Raw genomic sequence first — 26,473 nt, 5'->3', positions numbered from 1 at the left:
CACCTGAAAGGCCCCCAACACATCCAGGCAGCTGTTGAATTCCCACTTATTCTTCAAGACCCTGTGGTCCCATCCCTCCTCCTCCTCCTTCCCACATTGCTTGTGTAGGCATCTGACCCTTCTTTCCATGCCCAGGGAGCTCTTCTCTTCTGGGAAGCCTTACAGCACTTCCTACCTTGTAGCATGGTTATTTATGTACTTGTCTGGCCTCACTGTTAGCCAGCAAATTCCTTAAGGGCAGAAACCATCTTCTTTATCTCTGTTTCCCTGGGCAGTTCCCAGCAGGGTCTTGCGTGGAGAAAGGGCTGAATAAATATTTATTTGTTGACTATCTTTATTGAGGGTTGGTTACGATACGGTACTAGGCAGTCAGGCTGCAGAGTGAAGGGCCCGCTGCCTGCCCTCAGCAAGGCTTCAGTCTAAGAGAAAGCAGAGGACTCGCCTGGTGGTCCAGGAGTTAGCACTGTGGAGCAACTGAGCCCCGCGCCACAACTACTGAAGCCCGCGCGCCTAGAACCCATGCTGCTCAACAAGAGAAACCACCTCAGGGAGAATCCTATGCACCGCAGCTGGAGAGCAGCCCCTGCTCACCGCAACTAGAGAAAGCCCACACACAGCAACCAAGACCCAGTGCAGCCTAAATAAGTTATTTAGGAAAAAATAAGAGAAAGCAAAATCTGTAAACGAACAGTACAGAGGGGAAGAAAGGTCCAGCACGATGTAGGCAGGCGGGTTTACCACTGAGCCATCAGGGAAGCCTATTATACCGTGACAGTCTTGAGCAAACCAAGACAGACTGGTGCCCCTGGGCATTCTGCAGAAGGTAAATGGGAGCCCAGGTCTCTCCTTGCAGGTGGTGGTTCCCTGGTCCTTGAGTTTCTTCCAACACACACACACACACCCTTTCCTCCTTCCCAACTGCCTAAGTGCAAGGGAAAAGGCTTCCATCTCAGGACTGCTGTCAAGACATTAGGGATGGTTCTGTGGACCAGCAACAAAATCTTACCTTCATAATCGTGCCTGAAGCTCCAATACTTTGGCCACCTGATGAGAAGAGCCAACTTATTAGAAAAGACCGTGATGCTGGGAAAGATTGAGGGCAGGGGGAGAAGAGGGAGACAGAGGATGAGATGGGTGGATGGCATCACTGACTCAGTTGACATGGGTTTGAGCAAGCTGGAAGAGAGTGAAGGACAGGGAAGCCTGGCGTGCTGTGGTTCATGAGGCCGCAAAGAGTCGGACACGACTTAGCAACTGAGCAACAGCAACAGTCGTGCCCACCTGCAGTGCCAGTCTGGGAACACAGTTTATTCGATTGCCTAGTCTCCAGCCTCCAGGCTCCAATGCTCCTTCTCAATGAGGTCAGGGAACTCAGAGGGGCCGGTGGGGCCTCACCCCGGCTGTGTGTCCCTGGGCAAGCCCCTCAGCCTCTCGGAGCTTTGGGTTCCTTCATAGGCAAAAGCACGGATGCTAGTCCCCAGGGTTATCAGTGAGGAATCTGGGACCCAGTCCAAGTGGCTGCTCTCCATAAGCAGCCTCTAAATATGAACCCCAGGCCCACCCTCCACCACCCTCCACCTCCAGAGTGTGTGTGTGGGGCTGCTGTTGGCTACAGCCCTGACCCCCGACCTGATGGAATGAGCTAGAACAGTGATGTGGTTCTCCAGCTTCCCCTAGAGCCTTCCCCTAGAGCCTTCCCCGCGGGAGCAGCAGGGGGAGGAGAGTGTGTCTGTGACGAGGGAGGCCCAGCTCCAAACCCACCCCCACTCACCGCAGGCGCACTCAGGAACACTCTCCCTCTCTCTCACACACACACTTTCTTTTTCTGTTGTTTGCGGCCAATTGTTTATTAGGAGATGCAGGCGGCTGCGCCAGTGGGAAGGCTCAGCTTGCTCCGCTATAATTAGGATAATGCACATCAGTCATTTAGTGAAACTCGGAGAGCAGCCCCCCCCCCGGGCTCCCCTCCCCCACCGCTCCTGCTGCAGCCCCTGGCTGGGTTGTACCGGTTTGCCCAGGTTCCTGGGTTGTGGGGGGCGGTCCTGGGCCTGGGCCCCCAGCCCCCAGCCTCCATCCACCCCTTATCCCCTGCCCTCTGCTCACCTCCTCCTCCACCCACTGGCCACCCACTCAGATGGAGTTACCTCCTCTCTGTCCCCCACCACTCTCCCCGCACCGCTGTTCCCTCCCACCTCCTGCCATCCTTGCCTTATTTCTGCTCTTTCTCTCTCCCTCCCCGAGCCCTCCCTAGCAGCCTGACCAGTGGTCTGGTTAGGTCGGTCAGTGAGCAGGTCAAGGCCGGGTTTCCATGCCCTTGGGGTGGGGCCGGTCCTCCTGAGTGGGGTGACCCTACTCAGGCTTGCTCCCTTCGAGGGTACCCCGCCCCCGCCCCGCGGCTGTCCACCCCTCTTCCCTGCCCGAGGCCCCTGATGCTTGCTCGCTCAAGGACTGGACTGGCAAAGGCAGCCCTTTGTCTTGAAAGGGCCCTTCCCGCATCAGTGAGGCTCTGTCCCTCACTCAGTCAGGGAGGGGCTTTCTGAAGTGGGGACAACCAGGCTGCAGGAGAGGTGAGTGTGTTTGGGGTGAAGGCGGGGCTGAGTCCCCATACAGCCTTTTGCGGCACTGAAAAGGCGTCACATCCGGCCCACTAGATGGGGCAGACTGAAGTCTGGGGCCCGAGGTCGTGCCCCGGCCTTGCGGGTGGTCACTGGGGCCAGTGGTGAGGATGGGGTCCCTCCAGATTTTCAGAAGTAAATGAAAGAGCTGTTCCAGGTGGGGAGGGGGGCGGTGAGCGATGCTTGCCTGAAAATACAGGCCTCCTTGTCTTCAGGAGCCTGTTTTGAGCCTCTGGTTCTGATCGTGAGGTCACAGACGCTGACAAAGAGACAGACACGTGCTCACAACTCACAAGGGTAGGCTCACGGAGCAGGCACTAGGGAGGTGGCCACCCGCAGCCCAGGTTCACTGTCTGAGTGGTCCATTTCTCAAGGTGCTCACCCCCCAGCAAGTCCACAGCCTCACCTCCCGGGCTACCCTTTCTCACCCTCCCTCTATGTTGTGGGTCCCAAGGCTCTGCACCTCGGTGTCATGTATGAAAGTGAAAAAGTCACTCAGTCGTGTCCAACTCTTTGCAACCCCATGGACTATGCAGTCCATGAAATTCTCCAGAACATTGGAGTGGGTAACCATTCCCTTCTCCAGGGGATCCTCCCGACCCAGGGATCGATCAAACCGGGGTCTCCTGCACTGCAGGCAGATTCTTTACCAACTGGGCTATCAGGGAAGCAGCTTACAGGATTCCGTGAGAGCAGAAGCTGGAGGGGAAGGAATGATCTCAGCCCAACCAGTCTCTCGGGACCAGGAGACATTTCCTCAATCTCCCATTGGGATTGCTTCTGTCTAGCATCAAGGCTCTGGGGCCGGTAAGAAGATGCTTCTGGGAGAAGCAGTGCAATAAGAACCCTGTTCCCCTGGGCCTGTGGCCTACTTTGCTGTGTACCCAGCAGGTCTTCCTTCCATCCTGGAGCCTCAGGTGCCCTCCCCCAGCCCCAGGAGCAGGACTAGACAGTCATTTCCAGCACACAGGGGCTGTCCCAGGAGCACCTCCTTGGGGGCCCGTGGCTGCCTGATCTTCCAGTGCCCTGGTCCTCTTTTGACCCTCAGGAAGCATCCCTACCTCCCACCTTAGCTGAGTTTGATTCCTTCTTTCATCCACCAGCATCTGTTCCTTCCCTCCTCTCTTTTTCACCTGTGTCTTTCTGATTTCCTGCAGTATCTGGCCCAGTGGAATGATGGATTTTTGGCTCTGAAAGCAAAAGGTCAGGAGAGGAGAGATGGCCAGGTCAGGAGAGACAGCCCAGGATAGGGCCACCACAGTCATTGTTTCATTCATTCATGGCTCTGTGCAGGGTGCCAGGGAGAAAGAAAGCAACAAGGCACCCACCCTTAGTGGCACGCCAGTCAGCCACCTGTCAAAGCATGAGACGATTAGGGTAGGGGTTCATGCATGGGAAAGGGGAGCCCGTCACTGAGTTTCCAAGATCTCCGGGCCTGGACTCAGGAGGCTGTGTGGGGATCCATTTAATGATGAAGATAGTAACACCCAAACAATAGCTAACATTTCAAGAGGGCTAACTGGGTGTTAGGCTTCCCAAGTGGTGCAGCGGTAAAGAGTCCACCTGCAATCCCGAAGATGTGGATTCGATCCCTGGGTTGGGAAGGTCCCCGAAGAAGGAAATGGCAACCCTCTCCGGTATTTCTTGCCTGGGAAATCCCATGGACAGAGGAGCTGGCAGGCTACAGTCCACAGGGTCGCGAAAGAGTCAGACACGACTTAGCAACTAAACAACAACAGCTGGGTGTCAGGCACTGTTGAAATGCTTTGCTTCTTATAACACTAGCATTTAATTATCAAAGTAACCCTCTCAGAGAGGCATCTCTGACTTTCCTGGTGGTCCAGGGGTTAAGAATCCACCTGCCTATGCAGGGGACCCAGGTTCAATCCCTGGTCCGGGAAGATTACACATGCCACGGGGTAACTAGGCCCACGGGTGACAACCACGAAGCGCAAGCACCCTTGAGCCCAAACTCTGGGACGAGAGAAGCCAGCTCAACAAGAAGCCCAAGACTGCAGCTAGAGAGTAGCCGCCACTCTGCAAGTAGAGGAAGCCCGTGCGTAGCAGCAAAGACCAGCGCAGCTAGAAATTAGTAAATATTTTTAACAGTTAAATTAAAAATGAGACTGCTGTCACCTCATTTTGCAATTTTTCAATGTGAAAGTGAAAATGAAAGTAAAAGTCACTCAGTCGTGTCCACCTCTTTGCAAACCTGGAGTGGGTAGCCTTTCCCTTCTCTTCTCCAGGGGATCTTCCCAACCCAGGGATCAAACCCAGGTCTCCTGCACTGCAGGCGGATTCTTTACTAGCTGAGCCACCAGGGAAGCCATGAAATCCAATAGAAGGATGTTAGGCCTCTTGGCTAAGGTCACACAACTTATAAATGACAGAGCCTGTCTGACCCTCAGTTGCTTTATCTGTAAAATATGGGGGAAGGGGCCCTGCCATCCTTCAGTTAAGACTCCCAGGAGTTCCCAGGCAGATGGCCAGAAAGGACCTGGCCAATCACCCAGTGCTGCTGGGACTAAGCAGGCCAACGGGATTTAGGGCAACGTGGGGGAAGGGGGCCCCTCCTACTTGCCCCTCCTCCTTGCCCCTCCTCCAGCTCACTATTCCAGTGTTGTGCTCCTGCCCCATGGTGGGTGGGACAGTATTGGGAAGCTGCTGCCCCAGGATTTGTAGCCTCCAAGGAGGCAGCAGGAGCCCCTGGGGGCTACAGGGGCCACTGGAAATTTCAGGGGCCCACCCTGACCCTGCCCCCACCCCTGCAGTGAGTTATTAACATATACTCACTGAATGGAAGTCCTCCCCACCAGCTCCTGCTGCTCCCAGCCCAGCCCAGGCTGCCAGCACACAGGGGCCCTCAGTGCTGGGGACACAAGGGCTAGAGGACAGGGAGCCTCAAGGTTGATGGGGGACACACAGCCCTGCCCCAAGGGCGCTGCTTTGGGAAGGGGTAGAGCTAAGTGGAGGAGGGAGGTGCCGGGGTGCTCGGAGTGGGGGTGGACATCTGTCTCTGGCCCCACACCTCACGGAGCCTCCCTCTCCTCTGCTGGACTCCTTCTCCAAGGGGTGGATTATCACCGTCCCACCTCGAGTGGGGTCTTGCCTATATGGACCAGCCTATAAAGCATCTTTGTCTACTTGAAAAGAGACAGACGCAGCCTCACACTAGGCACTGGGTTTGATGAGCAGGAGTGGGGCTGGGTTTCAGCATCTTTGTGCAAGACCCAGACTGCTCTAGATTACATAGAAGCCCTACCTTAGTGTAGAGGTGGGGGTGGGGGGCGTGTTTGGGTCCTGCTGGGCCCAGCTGTCACCTCCCTTTTATCCGGCCATCCCTGCCTGGATGAGAACCCGCCAGGATTCCCTGCACACATGGCTCCTGCCCAGCCCGAGGTCACCCAGGTGGCAGGCAGGGCAGGGACTAGCCTCTTCTCCCAGATGAGGACACTGAGGCCCAGAGGGAGGAGGAAGCTGCTAAGGTCAGGTTCCTGGGCTGGGTTCCAGGGACCCCAACAGCGAGCCCTCGTTCCAGCCTCGATGCCACTTTCCAGGTCCTCGGGACATTCTGCTCCATGTGCCTGTCACCTCAGCACTTGTCCTGTTCAACTTAACGGATGTTGGCAGGGAACCTGCCAGGAGCTAAACAAAGCAGGTCAGCGCTTCCCTCCTCTCAGAACCAAAGAACCAGTAAATGATGAATGAATGAATGAAGAAGCACTGAGCGCTGACTCTGTTCCAGAAACTATGCCAAGTAATCTGCTTATTTAGTCATGACACCTCTATGAAATAGAGCCTATTACACTCATTTTGGGCTTCCCTGATAGCTCAGCTGGTAAAGTATCCACCTGCAATGCAGGAGACCCCAGTTCGATTCCTGGGTCGGGAAGATCCCCTGGAAAAGGGAACGGCTACCCACTCCAGTATTCTTGGGCTTCCCTGGTGGCTCAGACTGTAAAGAATTCGCCTGTAATGCAGGAAACCTGGGTTGGATCCCTGGGTTGGGAAGATCCCGTGGAGGAGGGCATGGCGACTCATTCTAGGATCCTTGCCTGGACAGTTCCCGTGGACAGAGAAGCCTGGAGGGCTATAGTCCATGGGGTCGAAAAGAGTCGGAGACGACTAAGCACAGCACAGCACGTCCTCATTTTACAGATGTGGCAATAGAGGCTCAGAGAGGTTATATAACGGACTCAAGTTTACACAGCCAAGAAGTGTCAGGTCTGGGATTTGTCTGTGAGTTTGTGTGGCTCCCAAACCACACAGATTCTTCTCCCTTTTATTTTTTAATTTCCTTATTTTTTTTTTTAATTCTTGGAACAGCTTCACTTTCCTTCATTTTTAATGACATTTATTGTTTTCTTTCTAATTTTACAAGCAATCCATGTTCTTTGCAGACAACTAGAAATACATAAAAGCATAAAGTAAAAAATAACCATCGTGCATAATCCTCGCCCCCAGAGATAACCACCATTAGCATTTTGATGTATTTCCTCCCAGTGTCTACATATTTTTATAAAAAATTGATATGCTGCCATATTGCCAGTTTTGCATCCTCCTTTGTTTAGTTCAAACTATTTGGGGAGCCTTTTCCCACCTGAGCAAATATTTTTGAAAACCTCCATGCTCAGGTATTTGCTTTTATTGAACGATACCCTGCTTTTAGACATTTAGCTTGTCTCTAATTTTTTGCTAATAAGCATAGCATTGTGGTGAATATCTTTCAGCATAAATCTTTGAACCAGTTTCTGCTTAATAGATTCCCAAAGGCAGAGTTACTGGGGCAAGGAGCATGAATGATTTCAAAGCCTTTAAAACATATTTTGAAATTGCGTTATAGAAAGTTTGCCCAGTTAACCCCCCAGTAGTGGGTCATAAGTAGTGAACATCTTATATCTTAAAGCCCTTACTGACACTACATATCACTAATTTAAAAAACAAAGTCTTTCTCAAGATGTAGGTTTTTCCTACTCCAACACTCACTTTGGAGTAACTAGTACGTGTGTGTGTATGTGTTAGTCGCTCAGCCATGTCCAACTCTTGGCAGCCCCATGGACTATAGCCCACCAGGCTCCTCTGTCCATGGAATTCTCCAGGCAAGAACACTGGGGTGGGTAGCCTATCTCTTCACCAGAGGATCTTCCTGACCCAGGGATCGAACCTGCGTCTCCTGCATTGCAGGCAGATTCTTCACTGCCTGAGCCACCAGGGAAGCCCAGTAACTAGTACTGCTGCTGCTGCTACTGCTGCTAAGTTGCTTCAGTCGTGTCCGACTCTGTGCGACCCCATGGACTGCAGCCTACCAGGCTCCTCCGTCCATGGGATTTTCCAGGCAAGAGTACTGGAGTGGGTTGCCATTGCTTTCTCCTAGTAACTAGTACATTTGTTGCTAAATCATCATTTTGCTGATGGGGAAATAGGGCCTCAGAATGCAGAAATGACGCGCTTGCACTGGATCAGATCCACCCATCAGCCAGGCATCCCTCCTGTCTCTTCTAGTTCTTCAGGGTCTCAGTGGAGTTTCCTCCACTGCCAACTCGTGGGCCAGGTGAGTGTACTCTGCAGGTCATACCCCTCCTGTGGGCCTGGAGGTCAGGGTTAGGAGGGGTCACTGGATATAGCCCATCCATGGGCTCTTGATTCTGGACCACACGGCCTCCATTATTGGCAAACCCTGGTTCATGTGCCCAATACCCAGTAAGGCCAAACAAACTAAAATGTTGGCATTTGGGGCAGAGAAAGTTTCATTGTAAGGGCCAAGCAAGAAGGATAGTGGCTTGTGCTCAGTAGACCCAAATTCCTGACTGGCTTTCAGGCGAGGGTTTTTAAAGATGATTTAAGGGAGAGGTTTGGAGGATGGGTGATCAGCTCACGGACCTTCTTCTGATTGGTTGGTGGTGAGGTAATAGGGTGATGTTTTGGGAATCTCAACCTTCTAGTCCCAGCCACTCTGGGGTTTGCGTGCTTGTGGTCAGCATATAGTCACCATCGTCCACCTGGGTCAGGAGGGGAGTCTTAGTTTCTGCAGAACAATTCAACAGCATACATCAGACTGTTATTTTCATCCTTGCAGGAGGACCCAGGAGCTCTGTGACTCTATTCTCCGAGTCATTAACTGCTTGTGCCTGCTCTTTAGAACTCAGGGAAGATTTCCCCGAGTTCCAACTGGGAGACTGAAGCCTTTTTCCTACAGACAAGAAACGAGGGGGCAGGGAGAGGCTTTTGTACCCAGAAGGGTGCTGCAGGGTCCTGCTCAGTTTCACCAGCATCCTCACCACCTGCGTCAACCCCGCCTCTTGCTTCCTCTCTTCTGTCATTCATCCGCCTGTAGATTTGGCACCAGTGTGTGCCTGGCACTGTTCTAGGCTCTGGATGCTTCATCCTGCACCGTCAGCACTGCCACATGATGGCATGCCGGTCGCAACCCTTCAGCATCTCCCAGTCCCTCCTGCTTAGTGCCCTGTGGTCCAAATGATAATGGCAATGCCTGGGAAGCTTAGCAAGCACACAAGGGACCCGGTCTCTCCCCTGAACACTGTGACTGTGTCACCCTGGGTCCAGCCCTTCTAGAATCTGTTTGCTGTGGCTGTTTTATTTTCTGTGGCTGAGTCTTACATTCAGGCAAGTTCAAGAGTAAGTGTTGAAGGATCCCTAAGCACCAGACATTGGGTGTGGTGCTTACATACACACACACACACACAAAACATACGTGAGTAGGCCCTCTCCCAGCACAAACCTGCATCCTCTGGCCTTGCTGACATGCCCTGCTGTGACCCCACAGCCTCAAATTTATAAAACTAATAACAATCTTTTTTTTTTTTTCTGATTTGCAAGTGATTAGTTTTAATTTGGGAACAATTAGAGATAGAAGCAGGAGGCATCTGATCTTGATTAGAGACAGGGAGATGGCCAGAGGTGCCCCCTCCCCTGGCCCTAGCCTCCACGCAGATTCATTTATAGATTTGGAAGGAGGTGGCCTTTGTGTCTGGGGAGAAGGCATGACGCATATCTGGGGGTAGCAAAGGCCCCTACTGCCCTCCTAGACACCTAGGGCCAGGCTAAGGTGAGAAGGGAGAGCCTATGTCCCAGCCGATGGCCCTAAGCATGTGCCCCAAGCCTTAGAAAAGGATAGAATTGACATTCGTTAAGCACATACACACACCTACGTGTGTACCAAGCCATGCGCTATGTGAAACTGCTTAAGTCCAGTGTCTGCCCAGATCCCAAGCCAGCTGGAAAGGCGAAAGCATAAATAAGTACCTGCCCGCTGGTCCTGGAGGTGACTTGAGAGACGAAGAGCCACGTGGACCAGCATCCTGCCCACTCCACCCCCCAGGGAGCATTCACAGAGGTGACCAATGAAACACAACATCGATTTTGCATTTCACGGTCATACCAGGGCCAAGCTCCAGATCAGCCGGAGCTGGAGCTGCACAGAACAATTAACCACCCAGGTGGTGGCAGCGGAGATATCAGGAAGGCTTCAGGGAGGAGGTGATGCCTGAGCCAGGCATGGCAGAATGCGGGGTCCTCACTCCCCCACCCCCACACCCTGTGCAAATCTCCTCTTCGGTGCTGGTGGGGTCCAGTGTCGTTCTCGCTCCAGTGATGCCTCAGTCTCTTTCTGGAACAAGAGGGGAAGGATGAAGCCTGCTGCCTCCCAGCTGGGCATTGTCCTGAAGCGGCCTCAAGGATGGTGCTCCCAAGGGTCCCCAAGCCTGGGCAGGTTCAGAGCCCAGGGGAGGGGGCGGGAGATTGATGGAGGTCAGGGGATGGGAGTTCAGACCTCTTACATTCACAGACACCCCATCCTTAGTTACTGTCTGAGCCACCAGGGAAGCCCCATCCTTAGTCCCCAAATGGTAAAGACCTGGATGTACCCTCCCGGGGCTGCGGGAGGAAGGAGTGAGCTCAGCTCAGCTGGGAAGGGTCCCAGGCCAGGCACAGTCGTGGGAGGGGGCTGGGAATGTACCATCGTTATCACCGAAGGAAAAAGCTGCATGATTCCAGGGATTTCCCTGGTGGTCCGGTGGTTAAGACTCCACAGTTCCAACACAAGGGCTGCAGGTTCGATCCCTGGTAGGGGAACACACACCAAGCATCCAAGAAGAAAAACTGCATGGTTCCAGCCTGTCTTCCTCCTCCACCCCCCTTACAGTGTCTCCACATCTCACTGGGGAAACTGAGACTGTGAGGGGTGGAAATAGCCCATCCCTCTTATCATTAACCTGCTTGGGCTGCCAGAACAGGGTGGCAAAGCTCAGGAACTTACGTCCTTGCAGTTCGGGAGGCTGGAAGTCTGAGCTTAAGGTGATGGCAGGGTGGGTTCCTTCTGAGGCCTCGTGCTGTGCCCTGTAGACGTCCGCGTTCTCTGTGGGTCTTCGTCTCGTGTGTGTTTGTGTCTTAATCTCCTCCTTCAAGGCCACCGGTTCTACTGGATTAGGGCCCACCCATATGACCTCATTTTAATTTAATCACCTCTTTCAAAGATCGCTATCTCCGAACACTGTCACATTGCGAGGTGCCGGGGGTTGGGACTTGGACGTATGAATCTGGGAGGGGGCACAACTCAGCCCGTAATGCTGATGGTGAGATATGATGAGGCGGGGAGAACCGCCTTCCTAGGGAAACAGCAATGGGGTCAGGAGCAGATTCCGCAGGCCCAAGGCTGTGTGGATGGTGGGGTGGGCAGGGGAGAATCCAAGTGATGCTGCTCGGGGAGGGGAGGCCACTGACAGGAAGACAATACCGTCTGGTCCACAGGGTGAGCCGAATCAGAAGTCAGCAGGTGGAGTTTGGAGTCTGGCAAGTCGAGCGGAACCAATGAGAGCCGGGGCAGCAGGGGTTCAGAACCACCTGTCAAGGGGTGCCTGCTGTGGGGCTTGACAGACAGGTGTGTTCCCAGCTCTATGTGAGCACGAGTGTGTGTGTGTGTGTGTGTGTGTGTGTGTGTGTGTGTGTGTGTGTGTGCTTCCCACTAGACTGGAGGGAGCTGAGCTGTTTCCAAGGCAGGGTGAATCCAGGCCAGCACATCCACCCCTGCAGGACCCCCTCCCGCCTCATGACTAGCTCGAGATGGAGGCCAGCGTGCACGTCAGCACACGCGCATGTGCACGCACATTCACACACCTCGTCCCTGAAAACTTGATCTGCTGGCAGCTCCACCGGTCTCCCCTCCCTCCCCGCAGCCCCACCGGACTGCTTCAGGGCCTTCCCCACCTCCCTGGGGAAACTGAGGCCCAGAGAGATCAAGCCACCTCCTTTAGGCTCCAGAGTCAGTGAGCGGAGAGCAGAGATTAGCGCAGGGGTCTCGGGGACACCCCCATCCCCGCTCAGCCCACAGAAAGTCCTCAGGGCCCCAGAGGATAGAATGATTCATGGTGGTGATGGGGGGCAGTGTTTGCGTGTCATGATGCCATCAGCACAAACACGGTGGTACCCTAACACTACCTTTCCCTTTTCTAAATGCTAGTTGGTTTCTTAGGGTAAGTTGCTTCCTGTTTCAGAAGCACAGTCTCCTTATCTGCAAGGTTGCTGGGAAGGGTCAGGAGTCCCAAGCCTAGGGCCAGCAGCCCTCTGCCCACTGGCCATCAGGTCTTCCCTGGAAGCCCCATTGAGGGTGCTCTCATTAGCCCATGGTTTCCCAGTTGGTGCTGAGAGGTTCATTCAGAGAACTGCATTCGTCCAACTAAAATCTGTTAAGGGTGGAGGAGGGCAGGCAAGCATGTTTTTCCAATCCCTTCCTCCATGCCCCTCTGCGTCTGCTGCCCATCTGACGGTCTCCCCCGCCCCCAACTGTGCCTCCAGGGGGTCCAGATGGCCAGCCCTCAGGTTGGGACGGTGAGCGGGTCAAAGGGGACTAAGTGCCACTTAGCAGCCTTCGGGGTCTCCTGGGGATGATAAGCAAGGCAGGGACGGTGGTTCTGCCATCCATGTCCCCGCCCTGTCCACCCAGCCTAAGCATGGTCCTGACAGCCGCTGCCCTGCTCCACCCCCGCAGGATGGGCACGGTGGCCTCTCCCCATCTCAGCTCAGTACCCACAGGCCCTGGACATCCCATCACGTGTAGCAGTGCCCCACCCCTCCCCCTTGGTCTTTCAGCTCCCCTCAACATCTCCATGAGGGGCCTGATGTTACCACCTCGATTTTAGAGATGGAAACTGAGGCTCAAAGTAGGAAACAAGTTGCCGTTTGAGTGTGGCGAGGATAAGCCTTGAATTTGAGTCTCGAAGCTTCTGTTTGACTGCTTCCTGCTACTTCCAAAGCAGTTGGTTGGCTGTGTGCCCTGGCCCAGGTCACCATCTCAGATCCCACCTGTGTGCCTGGGACCAGCCCCTCCACACACACACCTTCTCAGAGACTCCAGTGGTAACCATCAGGCAGGGATTCCAGGCGCCAGCCAGGAAGCCTCTGTCATCTCTCCAGACACCTTCCCATCCTCAGCTGGGACCCGGCCCCCACCTCCACTTAGTGTAAATCAATCGTGATTTGTTAAAGGCTTGCTGAGTGCAAGGCCTCACAGATTACTGTCCCACCAGACAGGATGAGAGGTCCCCACAGAGAAGGGCAGAACTCTGAAGAAATTCCCAGGAGTGGAGGTCATATCTTGGAGGGCTTCGTGGAGGAGGCGCCATTTGAGCAGGGCCTTGGAGGAAGGTTTGGATTTGGATGTGGGCACATAGGAAAGGAGAAAATCCAATGCAGAGGGCACAGCATGAGCATAGGAGGTGCGATAAGGCAACATCATGCTAAGTCGCTTCAGTAGTGTCCAGCTCTGTGCAGCCCTACGGACTGTAGCCTGCCAGACTCCTCTGCCCAAGGGATTCTCCAGGCAAGACTACTGGAGTGGGTTGCCATGGCCTTCTCCAGGGAAGGCAGCATCAGCAAGCACAAAAGCCAGAAGTTGTTTCCTTATGCTAGCAGCAGGGGCTTGGGAAGAGGAATGCTGGGGAATGGGAAGCCTAGAGCCCCGCTAGAGGACCCTGAATGCCATGCTCAGGCGCAACATGAGTTTGAATTTTATTCTGTAAGAAGAAAGAAGAGAGTCTTTAACAGTACACACGTGTGCATTGTGTTGCATGAATTATAGGGGAATTTCCTGATTCTCAAAAATGACAACACAACATCAAAAGTGAAGAACACAGTTCAGAGGTCCATCGGAAGAGCCAGAACTGATTCTCAAACCTCAAACCTCCCCATATTGGTCCTTCTTGTCCCCTGACAGTGTCCAACAGGTGCTGAGCTGGGAATGGGGAGCCAAGAATTGGTGTCTGGGGGAAACAAATCCTTCTGGCTGTGATGCAGGGAGGGGATGAGAGAAGAGCCGGAGAGAGGACAGACCCAGTTAGATTCTGTTATGTTGTCATAACAACAAGAGGGAAGCCAAAGCTGGAGCAGGAACCTGGGGAGGGGGCCAGCAGTAGGATTTGAACCTGCGCCCACCTGGCTTTCAAACCCAGAAACAGAGCACCAAGAGGTGGATTTGCTAGAACCTGGCGCAATCCTGCGAGGATGCGGAGAGGGGCCAAGAGGAGGGAGAAGTCAAGCCCAAGAACCCGAGGCCCACGCTTGGGTTTGGGGAGTGGCGATCCACTTCCCTGTGTGAATCTGTGGGCTGGCAGGGCTTCCCAGGTGGGTCAGTGGTGAAGAATCCACCTGCAATGCAGGAGATGTGGGTTCGATCCCTGTGTGGGGAAGATCCCCTGGAGGAGGAAATGATAATCCACTCATGTATTCTTGCCTAGAAGAATCCCATGGACAGAGGAGCCTGGTGGACTATAGTACATGGGGTCACAACTTAGCAACTGAGCTTGCATGTAAGCATAAAGGGAGTGGGGAGGGCCGCGTGGAATCCCTGGGGACCCTGCGCCACCTGAGGCATCTGGAGCCATAAAGCCTTGGGTCTGAAAGCCAGGTGGCCCCAGGTTCGAATCCTACTGCTGGCCCCTTTCACTCAAGTGGACTTGAGTAAGTTAGTTAAGCTTCCAGCCCCTTCGTTTGTAAGAGCTAAGTACAGGCCCTCAAAAAAGAGAACTTGCTGCTAGAAAACTGGCTGAATCAATGGAGATCATAATAATACTTGCTTCAAAGGCTTAATTGGAGGATCAAATAAGTCATTGCCTGTCATAATACACAAATAATCATTTTATTTTAATAATTTTAAACCATTAAATATGTACTGTGTGTGCATGCTAAGTGATTTCAGTCGTGTCTTTTTGCAACCCTGTGGACTGTGGCCCACCTGGCTCCTCTGTCCATGGGGTTCTCCAGGCAAGAGTACTGGAGTGGGTTGCCATGCCCTCCTCCAGGGGATCTTCCTGACCCAGGGATCGAACCCACATTTCCTGAGGCTCCTACATTGCAGGCAGATTCTTTACCGCTGAGCCACTGGGAAAGCCGGTAATATGTACTGCACTGTACCATTAATAATGGTAAGGAGGAAAACTCACTGCCTCAGCACCACACTGTGCTCTGGGCCCTCTACACACGTGACTCTGGTAAGTCCTCACAATAGCGCTTGGAGGCAGAAACAATTTTTATAGCCATTTTACAAATGAGGATGCGGGAGGAAAAAGCCTCTTTAAAGCTTCCCAGCGCTTTGTACAGGGATTAGTTTTACCCTTTCCTCAGGGATGAAGGAATCAGCAAAGAGGGCAATTAACACGCCAGTAAAGGCGGGGCCAGGCTTGGAGCCCAAGGATGGAGAGCATGGTCTGGCGGGGAGGGGCCAGCCGCCTGTCAAGGTGAGAGGCCGGAGTGCCCTGGGGTCCGAGAGCCCCCTCTCCTGACCACCCTGGGGTCTTTCTTCTGTCTGTCCCCAGCTTCTGGCCGCTCCCACCCGGCCAGCCCCAGTCCGCCAGGGCCGCAGGCCAGCCCCGTGCTGCCGATCAGCTACCGCCTGTCGCACACGCGACTGGCCTTCTTCCTGCGCGAGGCACGGCCCCAGCCGCCCACGGTGGCCAACGGCTCCCTGCAGCGCTCCGAGCCCTTCGTGGTGTTCCAGACCAAGGAGCTGCCCGTCCTCAACGTCTCCCTGGGGCCCTTCAGCACCAGCCAGGTGGTGGCCCGGGAGCTCCTGCAGCCGTCCAGCACTCTGGACATCCCCGAGCGCCTGACGGTCAGCTGGAAGGTGCGCGCCTTCATCGTCCACTCCCGCGTGCCCGCCTCGCAGCCCGTGGCCCAGGTGCTGTTCTACGTGGCCGGCCGCGACTGGGATGACTTCGGCGTCACCGAGCGGCTGCCCTGCGTCCGCCTGCACGCCTTCCGCGACGCCCGGGAGGTCAAGAGCTCCTGCCGCCTCAGCGGGGGTCTGGCCACCTGCCTCGTGCGGGCCGAGCTGCCCCTGGCCTGGTTCGGGCCCCCGGCTCCGGCCGCGCCGCCCAGTGCCCGCCGCAAGTCTCCGGATGGGCTGGAACCCGAGGCGACCGGGGAGAGTCAGCAAGCCGAGCTCTACTACACACTTCATGCCCCCGATGCTTCGGGTGGGTGTGGGGGGACCCGACGGGGCGCCGGACCCGGAGCGGGGGCCCGGGCCGAAAGCCCCACCCAGCACCCGCTGCTGCGCATCGGAAGCATCAGCCTGTTCCGCCCGCCCCCCAGGAGGACCCTGCAGGAGCACAGGCTGGACAGCAACCTGATGATCCGCCTGCCAGACCGGCCCCTCAAGCCAGGGGAGGTGCTCAGCATTGTGCTCTACCTGGCTCCCAACTCCTCCTCTCCCTCCAGCCCCAGCCTGGAGCACTTCACTCTCAGGTAGGGGGCTATGGCTGGGAGGTGAGGGGCGGGGGCGGGGGGAGGCTGGCTGGCCTCCTCCCAAGGTCTGAGGTACACCTGAAAACCTTTAGGGGGTGCGCCCAGACCTGCTCCTCCAATATCCTAGTCTCAATTCTTCCTGTTATTACTTTAGCAACTTCAGAAAGACAACTCACTGATCTGAGCCTCAGTGTTCTCATCTGCCTAATGGCCACAAAACATCAGCTCTGACCTCCCTGTCTCACAGACATAGTGTCGTGGTTGGCCAGTTCAGTCATTCAGTCGTGTCTCTTTGTGACCCCATGCACTGCAGCACGCCAGGCTTCCCTGCCCATCACCAACTACCGGAGCTTACTCAAACTCATGTCCATTGAGTCGGTGATGCCATCCAACCATCTCATCCTCTATCGTCCCCTTCTCCTCCTGCCTTCAATCTTTCCCAGCATCAGGATCTTTTCCAATGAGTCAGTTCTTTACATCAGGTGACCAAAATATTGGAGCTTCAGCTTCAGTATCAGTCCTTTCAGTGAATATTCAGGATTGATTTCCTTTAGAATAATTGACTGGTTTGATCTTGCAGTCCAAGGGACTCTCAAGAGTCCTCCCCAACACCACAGTTCAAAAGCATCAATTCTTCAGCGCTCAGCTTTCTTTAGTGTCATGGTAGAGAGGGAATATCTATTTTCACAAGTGAGGACATCCAAAATGATAGAACTGGGGCTGGAAGGGCCCTTAGACAGTAGTGGGTGCAACTCCCCCATTTTACAAATAATGAGACTGAGGCCAAAGAAGGGAAACGGACATGAGAGAGCAGCCCCTTGACTGCAAGCCAAAATAGGAACAGGAGAGTGTCCACGTGTCCGGACATTTGGTTAATTCTGGGGTTAGGAGAAAACTTGGGGGGAGTCCCAGCTTCTTCTATACCCTGAGAATGATACAGTTCACAGATTCAGAATTGCCTTCAATCATATCACATCCCCACAAAATATAATGATGTCTCACAAGCAGAATCCATGGTTTGAGCCTTACTGAGTGATTCTGAGGATATAAGAAAAGCCCCACCAAAATGCTCCCCACCAACCCAAGCACACTATACATGGGGCCCAAAACAGCACCATTAACCTCCAGCTTCTTCGAGCATTGCCTTCTCTCCTGAATGTGCCACCCTGAAGTACGGATATTCCTGGAGAGCTGCTGCTTAGTTGCTTTAGCTGTGCCCGACACTGTGCCCAACACCGTGCAATCCTATGGACTGCAGCCTGCCAGGCTCCTCTGTCCATGCGATTCTCTAGGCAGGGGTACTGGAGTGGGTTGCCATGCCCAGGGTGATACCTAATTCAGTGATTAATACCTGAATGTGAATGTGAGTTAAATCAGTCCTCAGAGGTCTCAGGCTACTTTAATAGGAGTAGAGAGTGTAGAATTAGGGAGGTGATAATCACTCTGCTTTAGTTAGTGTTAATTAGAGCACCGCTGAGGACACTAGGTATATCTCAGAGTGTCCAGAGGAGGGTGACTAGGCTATGGGTGACTTGAGACTATGGCCAAAATTGACAGTTGGAGTCCCTGACGATTTCAGGCCTGAAGAAAAGAATACCTGCTCACCTCCCCAGGTGTCTATTCAGGTGGAGAACTGTTCTCTCTTGCCCCAACAGAGCCCATGACTGTTCTATTTCAGCTAATTATAGGGAAGAGGTTTCTCCTTTTAGGGGCTTTCTGAAAACGCAATGTGATGTGTGCCGAAGTAGTGAGCCCCCTGTCACTAAGGTATGCAAATAGAAGTATGGCAAGACCTGGTAGAGATATAACAGAAGGGACTGCAGCTTCCACTGAGGGCCAGAGGTTGCAGCTATGTGATACCAGAGTCCCCAAATTAGTTTCAAGCTTTGAGTCGAGAGCTCGGGGTAACTTACTCACCTGCTCCCCCTTCTCCCAGCCCCAGCCTAAGCGTGGCAGCCAGGGTGGGCAGCCTTGGGCTGACCCTCTCCCTCTTCTTCTTCCTGCTTTGTCCCAGGGTGAAGGCCAAGAAGGGTGTGACTCTTCTAGGAACCAAGTCGCGGAGTGGCCAATGGCACGTGACCTCGGAGCTGCTGACTGGGGCCAAGCACTCAACAGCCACCGTGGATGTGTCCTGGGCCCAGGGCACACCGCTGCCCCCCTGGTGAGCCAGGGTGGCTCCTCTATCCACCTCTTCGCAGGACACCACGGGGAGTGGGAGGGAAAGTCTTGATGGAGGAGGCCAAGCCAGCAGAAGGGCTGGGGCTTAGTTTCTAGGGACTCCCCAGGCTGGGGAAGGCTCAAAGAGCCCTGGGGCAGGCCGTTGAGGAGGGATAGAGTCCCCAGCAAGGGTTTCGGAGCCCCTGAGCTGCTCCCAGCCCTTCTTCCTGGGCTCTCGTCCCTTCCCCCACCATGCAGGGAGGGCCAGGGGCCCCTGGAGATTCTGCAGCTGGACTTTGAGATGGAGAATTTCACCAGCCAGTCAGTCAAGCGCAGGATCATGTGGCACATTGACTACCGGGGCCACGGAGCCCTGCCGGACCTGGAGCGGGCCGTGACCGAGCTGACGGTCATCCAGCGGGACGTGCAGGCCATCCTGCCCCTGGCCATGGTGAGTTGCCCTCGCAGGAGGCAGGCAAGTTCTGTGCCTGGTGCTGGAGTGGGACAGTGGCTGCTGAGGGGCGCGGAGGTGAGAGATGTCACCATGGGGGGCTTCTTGGAGGAGGTGAGCATACAGTGGCGCCTTGAAGGACTCATGGAGGAAGAACTCACACGGCGAAGATGATGAGGGTGCTCTAGACAGGGGATCTTGTGCACAAATGTGCAGCGATGGGAAAGGGAATAATTTATTCAAAGAAGCAACGGGTTTTAGGGAGAGTGCACTGGAATGATTGTCTGGGACCAGCCCAGGGGCATCTGGAATGGCCAGGAGGAAGTGGAGCCAGCCTAGGGGAACGTGGAAGAGCCAGGCAAATGTGCTGGATATTATTCTCAGTCTGGATGAGCATCAAAGACATTGAAAAGACGGTGCGGAATTGGGGAAGCATTGCTTTCTGGCAGCAGAGTGGGGGAGACCCTGAAGGCACCCATGGGAGTCCACGTGAGCAGAGCATCAGAGAAGACACATGGGGCTGGGCAGATGCGTCTGTCTGTGCATGTGTACCAGTGTCCTTCCAAGGACACGCATCTGCGGGGTGGGGGCAGCCAGGAGCTGGGGGTCTTGGCTGGTGGTCCTGGGAGAGCAGGGGGCCTCAGGCAACTCACAGAGCCCACCCTCCTCTCCTCCCTGCAGGACACAGAGATCATCAACACAGCCATCCTGACGGGCCGGACAGTGGCCATCCCTGTCAAGGTCATCGCCATCGAGGTGACCGGCCTTGTCCTAGATGTCTCCGCCCTGGTGGAATGCGAATCTGACAATGAGGACATCATCAAGGTGGGCTTCCTGGAGGTGGGGGCCCTGGGAGAATGGCCTCAGACCTTCAAGGGGCATAGCACACCAGTCCAGACAGGAATTCACATCTCAGACAGGTTCCCTTGGTAGACAAGAGGAGGGAAGTGGTAGGGGATGGGGGAGGAAGAGCATCCCACGTCCAGCCTGAGCAAGGGGAGGCCCTAGAAGAGCCCTTCTGGCAGGCTGACGGGAGAAGGCAGCGTTGACAACTTGAATTCAATCCCCAAGTCACTATGGAGCCTGCTGTCTGGCAACCACTGGGTAAGAAATTGGGGGAGGGGTCCTGGGGGGACTCAGAGACAGGCCCTAAACCTAGGGGCTGGCAAACAGACGGAGATCCAGCCCAGGGTGGAGGCCTCCAGAAGAGCATGAGTTAGGGGACTTCCCTGGTGGTCCATTGGTTAAGAATCTGCTTTGCAACATAGGGGACATGGGTTTGATCCCTAGGTGGGGAACTAGGATCCCATATGCTGTGGGGCAACTATGCCCATGAATAGCAACTAGAGAAGCCTGCACACCGCAACTAAGACTCGATGGGGACAAATATATAAATATTAAAACATTTAATAATATTGTTAAATGTTTACTTTAAATATTTTAATTAAATTTTAATTAAATATTATTTTAATTTAAATATTAAATACTATATTTGATATTATTAAAATTATTTTGAATAAATATTACAAATATTTTTAAAATGAAGCAGCAGCAGCTCAAGAGTTAGGCCAGGAGTGAAGGTTGTATGAAAGGCCCCACTCAGGGAACACCCACTGCAATCCCTCCAATTCCTGGAGACCTCTCTCTGAGCTCCTCCCCAGAGACCCTATCTGGGCCGAACATCCTCCATGGATGGTGGTCATGGATGGCCAGTGAGGGCCATCTCACCCAGTTTGCCATCTCATCCCTGAAGACCTTCAGATTTCCCCTGGCTTTCGACAGTGCTCAGAGGAGAGATGTGGGGAGAAGGCAGTGGAGCAGGCAGTGATGAGAGAGGCATCCAGCTCCAGTACCTGGAAGTGGGCGAGCTGCTTGCTATGGCAGCCTCCAGCTGGTGTCAGAATCAAATGATCAGACAGCAGAAGCTGTCTCTGTTCCTGTAAATCCTTCAGTGGGGGCACCTGGGATGTGCGTTTCCTTCTCCCTCCCTGGGAATGTGTGCTCTCTCTCCATGCTCTACACCAGATCCCTCCCAGAATGGGGGTGCCCGAGGCTCACCTCCTCCTTCCCCCGAACTCAGGAATAATGTCCCCAGAGTGAGCCAAAGCAGATGGCTGGGCACCACACCCCCACAGCCTCCTGAGGACCAGAAGCTTTGCCCAGGCCTGTGGGGCTCTTCACTGCTTGCAGGCTGGGATGGGGAGAAGTGGGCCTGCCCCCGAGAGCCCTCACCCAGCACCTTCCCTGCCACCCAGACTCCCCCAGCCCCACCTCAGAGTAGACCAGAAGACTCACCGTGGCTTAGACACCAAAGGGAATTAGCAAAGATTCTAAATGGAATCAGTTTCCATTCTCAGCGAAATATGCTCAGGTTCTTTCTGGAGTTTGCCAACATTCTAAATGGGATCTGCCAGCCTTCAGCTGGATTCTCTGCCTTCCAAAGCGGGAAATGAGCATTTCTGGCGGGGTCACCATCCCACGCCCCTTCACCCACCACCCACCGCCAGATGACTAAGAGAGCTTTGAGGAGCTTGGGATCGTCAGGGGCTCTTCTCCACAGATGATCCGCCATCCCAGCCCCCTCCCCACCACCCCCCACCGGAGACTTCGAGGTGTCATCAGCCTACAGGCTGCCTGATACACGCTCCTCCAAATGCAGGGATGGGCACCCCTGGGTGTGAACAGGTAGAAGCTCCTAAATGCATCGCACACAGGATTCTCTCCAGTTACATGGGCATTTCCACACGCACCAACTGCATCTACCCTCAAGTACTAGCACGGGCACCTCGGTGAGTGGGCACAGCTCTCCGCCAAGATGTGTTCATCAAGCATATGCTCACCGGGGAACCTCTAAGAATGCAAGGTGGTGTCCCGGTGGGCATGCATTTGCAAAAAAGCTCCTCCCATTGGTGGCAGTCATCCACCTGTCTGTGCTTAGGGTTCTCTGGTCCTGAAATTCCCTCTCTCTTCCCCTCACATCCACCTCTGGCTGGAACAGCCCCCCTCCTGAAATTAACCAGCTGGCCTATCTCCTGGGAGCCTCAGGGCCAGAGGCACCTCGGAGGAGCTGTTGGCTTGCCCCTCCGCCACCCTCTCCTCCATGACCTCCTCCCCACCCAGTCACACCCAAGTGTCCTGCTCAGGACAGGCCACTCCTTTGCCCATCAGACACCTGCTCCAGAACCCAGACGGTCGTGCTGGGGAGGGGAGCCAGTGCAGGGGACCCTCAGCATGCAGATTTGCCCTCGGTGTGGCCTGGCACATCAGAAGCAGCCCCTTTCAAAGGAATGGCACATTGACTTCTTGCCAGGGAGCAAAAAGCCTCCCACAGGAGCCGCTAAGAGATGATCTCTGGAGACGAGGAAAGCTGACATCTCCTCCCAGAGGAGAAGGAAATGGCAACCCACTCCAGGACTCTTGCTTGGAAAATTCCATGGATGGAGGAGCCTAGCGGGCTACAGTCCATGGGGTCGCAAAGAGTCGGATAGACTGATCGACTTCACTTCACTTCACTTCCTGCCAAAGGAGTTAAATTAGGAGCCTTCTCCCACCCGGTCCCGCCCCTTCAGTCTCTTATGACTGGCACTTTCTCTATCCAATGGGCTTCTGGCTGACTTTCCTGGTTAGACTTAAGTCCCTCCCCTGCTCTACCCCCAGGATGACCTGTAGGGCAAAATAGGCCAACCAAGCTCTCTCCCCACCCCCCAACCCCCAGGTATCCAGTAGCTGTGACTATGTGTTTGTTAGCGGAAAGGAATCCCGCGGATCCATGAACGCCAGGGTCACCTTCCGCTATGACGTCCTCAACGCCCCCCTGGAAATGACCGTCTGGGTGCCCAAGCTGCCCCTGCACATCGAGCTCTCGGATGCCCGCCTCAGCCAAGTGAAGGGCTGGAGGGTTCCTATCCTTCCCGACCGAAGGTACGGCCCCACCACACTCCACAGATGTTGGGAAGATTCATCTGCATGTGTGTGTTATGACCCTCAGTGTACACAGTCGGCAGGTCAGTTATGCAATCAACAAACTCTTATGGAGCAGCTACTGTGTGCCAAGGCCCTGATCGGGGGAGGGGGTCAGTGTGGCCAGAGCCTGACCCAGCCGAGCTCTGGGTCCATCAGGGAAGCCGCCATATATATGCTGCTGAGCAGTGGATGGGGGAAGCCCCAAGTGCAGAGAATCAAGTGGCACAAAGGAAAAAGCCACCTCTTCCTCCAGAAGAAATCAAAGCAGGCTTCCTGGAAGAAGTGACTCTAGAGCTAAGTTTTAAAGGATACGTGAAAAAGGAGTTGGCCCAGTAGCCGTCAAGGAGCAGACAGAATGGAGTAGAAACACCAACACAGGCATACCCACAACTGTACATGCGTGCCCCAGCCTGGGTACACTAGGGACACGCTTGTGAGTATGTCAGCCAGGTACACAGTGACTCACACTAGGCCCCCTCACTGGGATCCAGGCTCACACACCTGGATGTGTGCCCATCTGTGGGGCAGACCCATGGGTACGCAGCAGGCTCACTCACCCACTCATCGCTGCTGGAGAGAAAAGCCAGCAGAGAAGAGAAGAGAGGCAGAATGACAGGCAGCTAAGCGCAGGAGGGGTGAGGCTGGGGAGAGAAGCAGGTGGCACGGCAAGAACTGGGCTCAGCTTAGTTCTGCAGAGATTTGGAAAAGCAAGGCGTGTAGACCAGAGCCTCTCAAACTTGCACATGAATTACCTGAGGACGCTGTTAAAATGCAGATTCTGATTCTGTGAGCCTGGGACGGGGCTTGTAAGTCTGCATTTCAGGCCAGCTCCTGGGTGATGCTGAAGCTGCTTTGAGTAGTGAGGACCCTAACCCTACAAAATTTGAACACTGGCCACCTGGGTCTCATAACTAGTTAGCATGCCAGACTCTCATTCATTATCAGAATTAACCAGAATTCTGAAGCCAGATGGCCTGGATTGAAATCCTGACTCTGCCATTTGCTAACTGGGCAACCTAAGGCTACTGTGCTTCGGTTTCCTCATCTCTGAAATGGGCACATTAACACTTAACTCAGAGGACTGCTGTGAGGATTAAATTAGTTAACATAAGGAACCCTCTATGTGAATGCATTTTCCAGTGGTTTGATCCTTGTGAAGCACTAGCCACACCCTCTTCTCTCTCCAAAGCCCGCTTGCCTGGGTGAACCTCCTGATTTTCACATTTTTTGGCAATCTGGAGAGTTTGAGAATTTCCCCAGTTGTCAAGTCCGGGTTCCCTTTTGCTTGCCGGTTCCTCCCTCCATTTATCCCTCTCCTCTTGCATTTCACTGTGAGCAGTCACAGGAAGCCAGGACACACCTCCCACACGCCGCTTGGAAATCTCACCAGCTAAACATCCAAATTCTGCCTGCCACACAGCTGTAGGTAGGACACGAGGCAGCTAAGCCTGCTGGCACTCGAGCAAGGATCGCCTTTGCTCCAATTTAGAGCTGAGCCCAGGCCCCAGCACGTGCTTAGTGCTGAGAAAGAGGCAGTATTTGCTGATATTTGATGCCAGTTAGTCACAGGTGTGGATTCAGCCAAGCAGAGGTGGAGAGGGACCTGGGGTGGATGGGGAGGGTCAAGAATTTACCCATCCAGGAAAGCAAAGCCTGAGACTCTGGGCTTCAAGCTTGGCAGAGACAGAAGGGATGAGCCCAGGCTTCCACCCATGGGAGCTGGGGAGGGGCCGGCAGGGCAATGGAGAGAGTGGGACCTGTGCAGGTCCAAGCCAGGTGGGGAGCCCTGACCTCCGGCCTCACCCACCCAGGTCAGCCCGGGAAAGTGAGGATGAGGACGAGGAGGAGGAGCGGCCGCAGAGTGCGAGCCGCGGCTGCACCTTGCAGTACCAGCACGCCACCCTGCAGGTCTTCACCCAGTTCCACACGACATCATCAGAGGGCACCGACCAGGTGGTCACCATGCTGGGCCCCGACTGGCTGGTGGAGGTCACCGACCTGGTCAGCGACTTCATGCGGGTGGGTGACCCCCGAGTGGCACGCATGGTAGACAGCAGCACGCTGGCTGGGCTGGAGCCGGGCACCACTCCCTTCAAGGTAGGCATGGGGTAGGGAGTTCACCATGATACACATATCCCCAAGACAGGGTTTCTGGGGCCTCAGCCTCAGGGAGTAACCCCAGACGGCCCCCGAAACACACTTGCTTCCCCGCCTGCCCTTTTGCTGGAAATTCCATCATCGAAGGTCAAGGTCAACTTCACCTTGGCGAAGGTTCTCTCTCCCAGACTCATCAACCTTGCATGGCTCAATGTGGTCCCTGAGAGTAGATGGGGATGAGGGGATGGGGGCAGGGGGGAGGGCTCAGCCAACCCAGAGGCCAGGAAAGGGAATTTGGAGATCTAGGAACTCAGCTTTGACCTTCCTCCTTGATAACTGGGTGCCTCGGCAGATATCATCCACCTAAAGGATTATAAATAGTGACCCATGGGCTGGAATATGCTTGTGGACATATTTGGTTTAAAAACCAATGGATCCGCCATTTAAAAATTGGGAGATTCCCCCCCTTTTTAAATGTAAATTTCTGATTTTAGAGAGTATGAATCTGGCCACACTGGGTCTGCATTCTGACCTGGCAGTCATCAGGCGGAGTCAGTACTGATGCCTTTTTGACATGGTCACAAATTCTCCCATTTGCCCCAGTCCCCACCACTCCTTTTTGTCTCCCTGACATCGAAGCTGACCACCAATTGCTATTTACCACTGTGGGGGGCGGGGGAAGAGCTGTTGTTTTCTTTAAAACTCAACCTCTCACCTGTCACCCACTCTCACCCCACTCTGCTGCAGGTGGTGTCCCCTCTGACGGAGTCTGTGCTCGGGGAGACGCTGCTGACGGTGACAGAGGAGAAGGTCAGCATCACGCAGCTGCAGGCCCAGGTGGTGGCCAGCCTCGCCCTCTCCCTGCGACCCAGCCCTGGGAGCAGCCACACCATCCTGGCCACCGCCGCCGCCCAGCAGACCCTCAGCTTCCTCAAGCAGGTAACTGGATGCCCAACTGGCCAGCCTGGGGGCTTGGAGTGTGGAAGGAGAACCTGCAGGTTCTGGCTGCGGGTCCCCCCAGATTGGGGCTCTGATAATGGAAGATCCATTTACTCTTCATGCCCAGCAAGCCTGCCCCACCCCATCGCCCTGCTATCTGCACAGGAGTCTGGCCAGGGCCTCGCATCCTGCACCTGCCGCCTCGAGGCATTCCAGCGGAGGGTTCCCTCCTGGATTCTCAGAAGGCCTGTTAGCTTTTCCTCCACCCCCAGGAATCACCCTCACCCATCTCTGGACCCCCCAACTATAGCTGCCCCGCCCCACAGATATACCAGGACACTGGCCGTGGTCTAAGGTGAAAAGTTACATGTGGGGACACAGGGAGGGCAACAGTGGGTATTGAGCACCAAGCCAGAAGTCAGGACTCAGGAGTTCTTGGCTTTAATTTGCTTTGTGACCCCAGGCCAGTGGCTTGTCTCTGGGCCCTGCTTCTTCA

The 26,473-nt window shown here is 54.5% G+C and overlaps 1 protein-coding gene across 1 annotated transcript in view; it reads left to right on the top strand.

Annotated features, from left to right (window-relative positions):
• TMEM132E (transmembrane protein 132E) overlaps positions 1–26,473 on the top strand; it is a 57,814-nt gene that overhangs the window by 28,742 nt on the left and 2,599 nt on the right. Inside the window, exons 2-8 of the mRNA XM_060395086.1 lie at positions 15,362–16,370; positions 18,385–18,531; positions 18,786–18,978; positions 19,660–19,803; positions 22,694–22,899; positions 24,753–25,038; positions 25,786–25,977. Coding sequence (XP_060251069.1) covers positions 15,362–16,370; positions 18,385–18,531; positions 18,786–18,978; positions 19,660–19,803; positions 22,694–22,899; positions 24,753–25,038; positions 25,786–25,977 — 2,177 coding nt within the window. The remainder of the gene's footprint in view (positions 1–15,361; positions 16,371–18,384; positions 18,532–18,785; positions 18,979–19,659; positions 19,804–22,693; positions 22,900–24,752; positions 25,039–25,785; positions 25,978–26,473) is intronic.

This window comes from Ovis aries, chromosome 11 (assembly GCF_016772045.2).
Source record: "Ovis aries strain OAR_USU_Benz2616 breed Rambouillet chromosome 11, ARS-UI_Ramb_v3.0, whole genome shotgun sequence".
NCBI classification, from domain to species: Eukaryota; Metazoa; Chordata; class Mammalia; order Artiodactyla; family Bovidae; genus Ovis; species Ovis aries.
Note: the sequence above shows the minus strand (reverse complement) of the source record. Positions and strands in the feature narration are given on the sequence as shown.